This window comes from Callorhinchus milii, unplaced genomic scaffold (assembly GCF_018977255.1).
Source record: "Callorhinchus milii isolate IMCB2004 unplaced genomic scaffold, IMCB_Cmil_1.0 Scaffold20, whole genome shotgun sequence".
Taxonomy (NCBI): domain Eukaryota; kingdom Metazoa; phylum Chordata; class Chondrichthyes; order Chimaeriformes; family Callorhinchidae; genus Callorhinchus; species Callorhinchus milii.
In genome coordinates this window covers 8,350,849-8,359,449 of record NW_024704761.1, presented here as the reverse complement: position 1 = coordinate 8,359,449, position 8,601 = coordinate 8,350,849, and the positions used below count along the sequence as shown (strand labels likewise).

The 8,601-nt window shown below is 43.5% G+C and overlaps 1 protein-coding gene across 6 annotated transcripts in view; it reads left to right on the top strand.

Moving 5' to 3' along the window:
• The first annotated feature begins 678 nt into the window (after positions 1 to 678).
• The window catches only part of LOC103175462 (matrix-remodeling-associated protein 7), a 51,392-nt gene continuing 43,469 nt past the window's right edge, over positions 679 to 8,601 (top strand). For 3 of the 6 annotated variants that reach the window (XM_007888525.2, XM_042342342.1, XM_007888524.2), the window contains exon 1: positions 680 to 1,358. In XM_007888525.2, the coding sequence (XP_007886716.1) occupies positions 885 to 1,358 (474 nt within the window). In that variant the 5' untranslated portion in view covers positions 680 to 884. Of the gene's footprint in view, positions 1,359 to 8,601 lie in introns of all 6 variants that reach the window. The other 3 variants (XM_007888523.2, XM_007888526.2, XM_007888522.2) reach the window with 2 other exon arrangements.

Here is an 8,601-nt window from a genome sequence, read left to right as displayed (position 1 = left end):
ATGAATTAACCCAGCTGGTAAAGCTTGCAGTCAATCACACCAAGGGTCTTCTCGTTAGAAAGAAACTTAACCCTGCTCAATTTGCATAATTGTTTTGCTCCTCTCTTTCTGTTTCATGGAGAAACAAGCCTTTGGCCCCAATAGCTTAATCTCTTACGAGGAAAATAGGCTAAAGAATAGACTTAAGAGGATAAATCTGGGATGGATTAAACAAGAGAGAATAGTTAAAATAATAAGCCTCAAGTTACCGCACCACAAAAGCAAATCCAGGCAAACCCACACTCCCCATTGCAACCCCAATGAAATAACAATAACAGCAATCGACAGCCACCCTTGCGTTCGATATAGCGCCTCATCGCGGCGTTGAGACGTCTCAAAGCGCCTCACTAAGCGAATATTAGTGGCAAAGTGAAATTGACTGCCTGTTTCGTGGGAGAAACCAATGGATGGCAATTGCATTTGGGTGCTGATGCAAGGAAAAGATAACGGGGAGGAGGGAGGGGAGGGGAGGAGGAGGGAAGGTAGTGGGGGGGGGGGGGGGGTGGGGGGTGAAATGATCAAATCGTTGGCTTCTATTACATAGGAAAAGCCTTGAATTCAGGCAGTGGCTTCGAAATTGCAGATCGGGGAGGGCGGGTTAAGGAAATGACGATGTGTTTCCCAAATCCTATCCATCTTTGGATGTCATTCGTGATCCACAAAGCGCTGTTATTCGCCAGTTGGGGGCTGACTGAGAGGCAGTGGGTGGTGGTGGTGGGGGGGAAGGAAGGGAAGAAAGAAAAGAAAGGGAAGGAAATTGGTTCAGTGGTGGGTTGGTGTTTGCTCCAATATATATATATATATATCTATTAAAAAAAAAGGAGAAGAAAAAAAAAGAATAAAACATGGACGTGGCAATGGATGTTTATCTCACTGTCCCTCTTGTGTTCACTGTCTTGGCTGTGATCATCGCTTCTCTGTATCTGAAATTCCGACCCACAGATACTAAGGAGGAGACCATCACCACCACCACCACCACCAAAGTTGATGAAAGCCAAACTGCAGAGCAGAAACCCAACGTGGAAGGAAAAGCAGCAGCAACAGCAGCAGCAGCAGAAGACAGCACCAAACCAGAGGAGGAGGAGGAGGAGGAGGAGAGGGCTGAGCAGAGCCCACAGGAGCCTGAGAAACCCAAAGAGAAGATGAAAGTGGAGGAGATCGGAGCCGAAGAGACAGCAGTGCCCCAGAGCGAGGACCCCCAGAAAAGGGCTGAGCAGGAACCCACCCCCCAGGAGGGAAAGACCCTGAAAGCTCCTGGGGACCAGCAGGAGCCCAGCCCCAGCCCCAGCCCCAGCCACCCCGAGGAGAAGCCTAGAAAGGTAAAGTCACTTTTTTTAAATTATTATTTTTATTATTATTCAATTGAAATTCAAACACATACACACACACACACACACAGAGAGATAAACCCCCTGTCGTTTTGCAAGTCATTCTGCAGCTCCACCAGATCCACACACACACACACACACACACACAGTGGGTGTTTTTTTTCCCCCCGAGAGACTCACTCAGTCCATCCACTCGGACCCCAAACCATTCATTGTTCACTCTCAGCGCAAGTTAACGCGCATCACACAGTCCGCGTTAAAGCAGATGCCGTCCAAAGGACTGTGTGTGTGTGTGTCTCTGTGTGTCTGACATGTGTGTTTGTTCCAGTGTGTGTTTGTCTGGTATGTATGTATGTTTGTGTTTGTCTCGTGTGTCTGTCTGTCTGTGTGTGTGTTTGTTGTGTGTGTGTGTGTGTCTAGTGTGTGTATTTGTGTGTGTTTGTTTGTCTGTCTAGTGTGTGTCTGTGTGTGTGTGTGTGTGTCTGTGTGTATGTTTGTGGTGTCTGTGTTTGGTGTTTTTGTTTGTGTTTGGTTTTGTTTGTGTGTGTTTGTGTGTGTTTGTGTATGTCTGTGTGTGTGTTTGTGGTGTCTGTGTTTGGTGTTTTTGTTTGTGTGTGTTTGTGTGTGTGTTTGTGTATGTCTGTGTGTGTGTGTGTCTGTGTCTGTGTGTTGTGTGTGTGTGTGGGGGGGGTTCCTCTAATAAGCAATACTTGAGGCTTTAATTTTTTTTCAAGAAAAAACGTTCTCACCAAAGTTAACTTCACTTGCACTTATCTGGTGTGTGTGTATATACACATATACACATACGTGTGTGTGTGTGTGTGTGTTTTCCTGTTTAACATTGGGGCAGTGGTGAATTGTGAGACAGTGACTGGCACTGCGCTAATACAGACCAGGACTGCATTGGTGCTCTCTCTCTCTCTCTCTCTCCCCACAATAATCCCCTCTCCCATCAGTACTGTACCAGCCCTGAGCAAAGCCCTGGCAGCTTCCCCTGACTGACGCACTTCTTAATAGCCATGAACTGAACTGCAGCATTTTTTTCCTCTTAAGACACACTTGAGCTATTATTTCTCTCTCTTACACACACTTCTGCAATGTCTGGAGGAACCAGTGAGCCTAACCATCTGCATTGTATTGGCTTAACTGGTCTCTTAATTGACACAGAGAGAGAGAGAGAGAAGTATTTTCGGATTGTTATCACATTTGTAAGTCGATGTGCTGTATTTTAAAATAGTTGTTTCGGTTGTTGCAACTGTTCTTTTCGACTGATTGAAATCCCAACGTAACCAGGAGTTTTGCTATTTGCTGAGATTAAACACTGACTCATCTATTTGGAGTGGGGTGGGTGGTGGGGGAGGAAAGAGGGAGGAGGAGGAGGAGGGAGAGGAGGGAGAGGGATGGAGCTCAGATCACCACGCCTAGCAGTCCAGGGTGGTTGAGGCTGCTATTCCTGGGCTGATGTTAATGTGCAGCAGGTGGTTTCTGTGAAGACCAGGTTCAGTTCCAATTGGTTTCGGGCAGCTGGGTGTCTGACACATGCAGAAACCCATCACCAGGCTTAAGAATAGCTTAACCAAATTGAGAATGCCGCACTGCCCCCTACACATGGAAATTCCAGAGAGATAGATTGATGGAATGCGCGCTCTCTCCCTGGAGGATCCCATTCTACTTAGTTAATTCCAAAATATATTAGGCTTTGATATTTGGATTCCATTCCAACTATTCCCCTAACCCCACAAAATGTGCTTGATAAAAGGACCTCCACTCACTGAAGCCCATTGGGGGGGGGGGGTGGTCTAAACGACCAGCGTCGTCACTGGCTTGTATCTAGTTTGACGCTTTGTGACATTCCCGTACTATAACAACAACAACAAAATTACATTTATAGAGCGACTTTCACGTCGGGAGGACGTCCCAAAGAGAACAAAAGGAAGCAATGTTAAACCCACTCCCACCACAACCTACTCAGTCTTGCCTATCATGGATTTAAGCAGTTAACCCAACCCACTGCCTGATGAGAACTGCATGGAATCTCCCTATCCAACCTCTGTCAAGCATCTGAAAAATCTCCCCTTCCTTTTTGTTAAAAGCCTCTTCCTCCCCCTCTCTCACCCCATGTGATGCACATCATTGTCTAAAGGATTGGTTCATCTGGGTCTACACCCATTTCTAAATCTCCAATGCAGTTTTAAGAGGCTGACAAGATTGTAGGAAGGATGTTGGCTGGTGGGTCAGTAGCCCTTGTCTTAAACTCATGCATGAGCAGCGTAGGAAGGGGAAGAATGCTAAGATACTCTACTGGCACTTAAGATTCATTTGGTGGGTGGATGGCGAAAAAGGGAGAGACAATGACTTGAGATTTTATTTGGGATTTTTTTATTTTGGACTCAATTCTTGGTGCTGTGATGTAGTTTACGTTAAATTTCAATTTGGTGAAGATGGAATTATAGCATTAAAGATATTATCGAAGTATCCAAGTTGAAATATAAACATAACTAACTTTAAGATGAGACTAAAACACAAAATATTGCAGATGCTGGAAATCTGAAACAAAAACAGAGCTGGGAAAACTCAGCAGGTCAGGCAGCATCTATGGAGAAAGGAAAGTGAATCAACGTTTCGGGTCCACAAATGTTTCGTCAGAACTGTCAGAATTTTTCAATGTTCCTCTATATCTGATATCAAGATTTAAATGCATGAAAAGGGCAGATATTTCAACCGGTTTTGCTAAAACTCAAATCTATGAAATTAAGATTGAATTTTTTAATCTCACTTTTTTTAAAAGAAGTTCCATCTGCAGCGTGCAACCTGTAGGTGTTAAGACGATTATAATGATCAAATATAGCGAGTTATCAATGCTCCTTGTAAATTTCCCCCTTCCTATGTGCTTTACCAAGATTTTAGAAAGACTTGTCATCTTGTGAAATGCACACTCATATCCATGTACACACCAGGATTACCTCAGTAGTGGGTATGCTTAGTTTTTGTTACTGTGGGAGATTAAGGCATCCTACAAGGACAGTTATAATAATATTAATTATAATAATCCTTGCATCTGATATAGCGCCTTATCATGGTGTTGAGATGTCTCAAAGCACTTCACAGAATATACTGTAAAGTTGCAATGTTATCATAGTCTGTCTGCCTTTCCGGTCCAAGTATTAGTGAATGTGTTCCTTTATTCATAAAATCTGTTCCCTGTCTCCCCTCCCCCCCCCCCCACCCACCCTGACTGTACTCTTCACTCTCTTGTTGCTCCAACATTCAAACTGCCACCAATGGAATGGGCAAAATAGCTAGGAAATGCCAACAGAGTACTCCAGAGAAGCATTTTGGTTGTGTTTATTTTGGCGTACCATTCTGCCTTGCTCAAAATTGAGGATTGGTTGAGATGTCAAGTTCCGCTGAACTATACAAGTAGGATACTGAAAGCCTTGTGAGCCAGTTTGGAAGGCTCGACTGCTAAATCTGTTTTGAATCTGGTGGAATGTAAATGCATCTCATGCTGCTACTCTTGTTAAATGCCACACGTGTGCTCAAGAAATTGATGCAGAGCATGTCTTTGTTAGTCCAAAGCAGTTCTCAACTCCAGCTGAAGCCTAGCCGAAGTTATGTTATGCAGCACTCTCCAAACTGGATCAGTTTCCTCGGTGTGGGTTTTAGTCATTTGTATTCAGGAATTTATGGTATTTGAAACCGTTTTAATGATGGGATCAGTAAACATAGTTATTATGGGCACGATTGGTGGAAAAAGGCAAGTGGGATATTACAGTAACTATGGATCCATTTGAACTGAATATTTCAAGCTCCAGTATGATAAGTTATGATTCCGGTTTAACTGTTTATCCCTGATGGCCTTAGTGGCTAATGGCAGCTCTTGATGCAGTCCTGGATTATATAGATTTGTGGATAACCGGTTCAAATTCTTGCTTGTGTGAGCTAACCTCAGTTAACAAGCAATGCTGCGATTGACCTTGGCACTTCTGGGCTAGCGAGGAAAAGATGACCTACGGATCCTATTTCTGACTTCTGCCCAGATTCATGGCCTGCCAACACTCGCTATTAAATGCTCACGTGTGAGTTATCTAACCAAGGGACTGGTGGCTAATTGGCACTGGGGAACCGTACTTGAGGGATGAGAGAGGAAGCAATCAACAACAACAACAAATTACATTTGTATAGTGCCTTTCATGTCGGGAGGACGTCCCAATCAAGTCTTCAGAGGAGGATGCAAATTGGTTGGGGGCTGGGGGGTGGGGGGGGGGGGGGGCGGAAGAGAGAAGGTTGCTTGAAGAAAGGGAGGAGAGAGACAGCAAGAGATGAAATCCTGTTTGCTCAGCTGATGCTTATTGTTAGGCCCAACTACTTGAGAGAAGCAACAATAGGCTTGGAAGAATGGCAGCATTTCAGAGAGAAATGATAGCATTCTTGGACTGAAATGCATATAAATGGGTTCAAATTTTGATCTCGTTTATTTTAGAGTATAAGACACAAGGCCATTCAGCACGTTGAGAACCGCACAAGAGTTCCTTTGTTTCCCTTCATGACAGCATATCACTAAAAGCTAAGACAATTTGGTTTCTGTAGCTGAGGTAAGAATTCCCTTTCCTGTTCCATTACTCTCATAATCCCTGTTCTGTGCAGGCTTGAATGGTATTCATATCTCCTTTCCTGTTGGTCTCTTTCCAGCTTCACAACTTCTCTCTAAACATCTGCAAAGCACATTGCTACATTTTGAGACTGGATTCGAATTCTGGTCCACATGAAGATCTAAGGTTGTCTGTCTTATTGTTTACTAGTAGGATTTGCAACTGCATTCATGTCTTGAGGAGCTCTGGAGGGGCAAACATTTTATCTGAGTCTAGATTCTTAGCTTGGCAGTGTGCATGTATTTTGTCAAATTGTTAGTCTTAATTTTGAAGCCACCTGAGAGAATACAATTGCAAAATATTGCTCTTAACCACCTCCACATTTGGGGTCTCTGGTTCTTCTTGCCTGCGAGCTGTATTAGATAGTCTAATTAAAATTGTTGCACTGCGATCTGGGTTTAATCGAGAATGACTCAGTCGTGGGAATTCAATCTCCCTTCTTTGCCAGCAGTTGGAGGGGGTGTCCAGCGTTTGGGCAGCCTCAAAGAGGTTCTGGTGGGTGGAGGCACTGTGTGTAATCTGGCACTGATTGGTATTCTCATTAGGAGATGGTGCATGGGGAGACAGTGTGGGAAGTGGACAAATTCAACTGATGCATGTTCAGGATGAGATATATTGTTTGGAAAGCGCAGAGGCCACTTTACTGTCCGAGGTGACTGGTGTACTTGGTTGTGCGTAGAGTTTAACGTGTGCAGTGTGCGCGGGCGCTCACGTGGATGTAGTGCACACAGGGGGGAACTCCCGACCGTTTTAAAGGGAACGTCCCAAAAAACGTGTGCACGACCTGCGTGTGGCGAAGGCATGTAACGTAAAGAACTGAATGTTTTTGTAACGGGAGAAAGGGAAACGTGTGTAACAGAAGATGTTGTGCAACATCAATGTTTTTTTTTCATTGTGTTTGTTTTGGATTTCTGGTGTAACAAATATATTTATAAATGTATATTTTCAACCACAAAAATACCTTGGCTTAAAGTGAACGTGTTCTATAAGCCAGCATTAGCTTTTCGTTTGGAGATGAACAGATAAACGGGGTGCGGAGCGGGGGAGAGAGAGCAGTTAGATTTTTTTTTTACTTATTGGATGTTAGCAAAACTTGAAGTTGGCAGGAAAAAATGCTGGAATGATGCAACAAAAGGACGGTGTATGCAATGCAGGCTTTGCTTTTGAAAAGCCGTAACTCATGTACCACAATTCTCCATTGCTCTAGTCCTCCCAGATGACACTTGCCAATAATAAGCCTTGCATTTATTATAACGCCTTATCACGTCTTTGAGATGTCTCCAAGCGCTTCACAGAATACACTGTAAAGTGAATTGACTGTATATTTTGTGGGCAAAACGGGGCAGTCAGTTGTGTACAGCAGTGTCATGGATTGGTAACCAAATTATTATTTTTTTATTTACTCCCCACCCAATGGTGGGAAAATAAATTAGCTGAGGGATGCTATAACTGAGAGAAATGCCCAGGCCTGTCTAAATCTAGCAAAACTAGCTCAGTGTTCCAAATTTTGTGCCTGTAGGGCTCGTCTCAATATTTTTGCCAATGGAAATCTCAACTAAACCAACTGAAATTAGTGTTGAGCCTTTATTATAAGTTGTTGGGTTAATTAAACAGAAACTGTTTGATGCTTTATCTTATTTTAAATGGTCCAAAGGGTTGATATTTTCTGATTTATCAGAAGTATTTAATTTCCAATTGCTTGACCCAGGATAAAGACTGTTGTGTAACATTTTAATGGTTTGGATTACTAAGGATCTTCCATATTTTGAGCTAATGTGAAGTAAATCCTGACTGTTGGAGATTAAGGTTTTATCCCAAGGCTTTTTATATGGCGTACAAACAACGTAACCTTTGTTTAGAAATGATCTGCACATCACCAATGGATTACTATTTGCATAAGGAATGACTACATAATGTCTGCTTCTTGTGAGATACAGTGAAATGTACGATGATGGATTGTAATGTCTGAATCTTATAATGACGTTAATAATTCTTGCATTTCATACTGCGCCTTATCATGTCTTCAAGACGTCTCAAAGCGCTTCACAGAATATACTGTAAAGTGAATTGACTATGTTGTGTGGGTGAAACGGGGCGTCCAATTGTGCACAGCCGCGTCCCACAAACTCATGGATCGAGTGACCATTTATTAAAAAAATTAATTTGTTTTTTGAAGGTATTATTACCCCCGGAAAAGCAATCCACCAATCTCCGGGTTCCTACTGCCAGGGATCAAACCCCATTTCCTCTCGCTTGTGAGACAATTGCTCTAACCACTAAGCTCCACAATGATCTGGACCAGGGTGAGCCAAACTTTTGGCTGCTGAGGGCCAGATGATTTGTTTGATAAACCTATGTGGGCTGCAAAAGCAATATTTTTGTCTTTCCCTTCTGGAAACATAACATTTACAGGTCGTGGAGGGAACCGGGGGTGGAGGGGGCAGATGAAATGAGTGGGCAGGGGGGCAGATGAAATGGAGAGTGGGCAGGGAGGGATGGGGGGCAGTTGAGATAAGCTCGGGTGGATGAGGCCTGCCCAGAGATGGACGATAAATTGCGTGCTGAATTTTCTGCCTGCACAT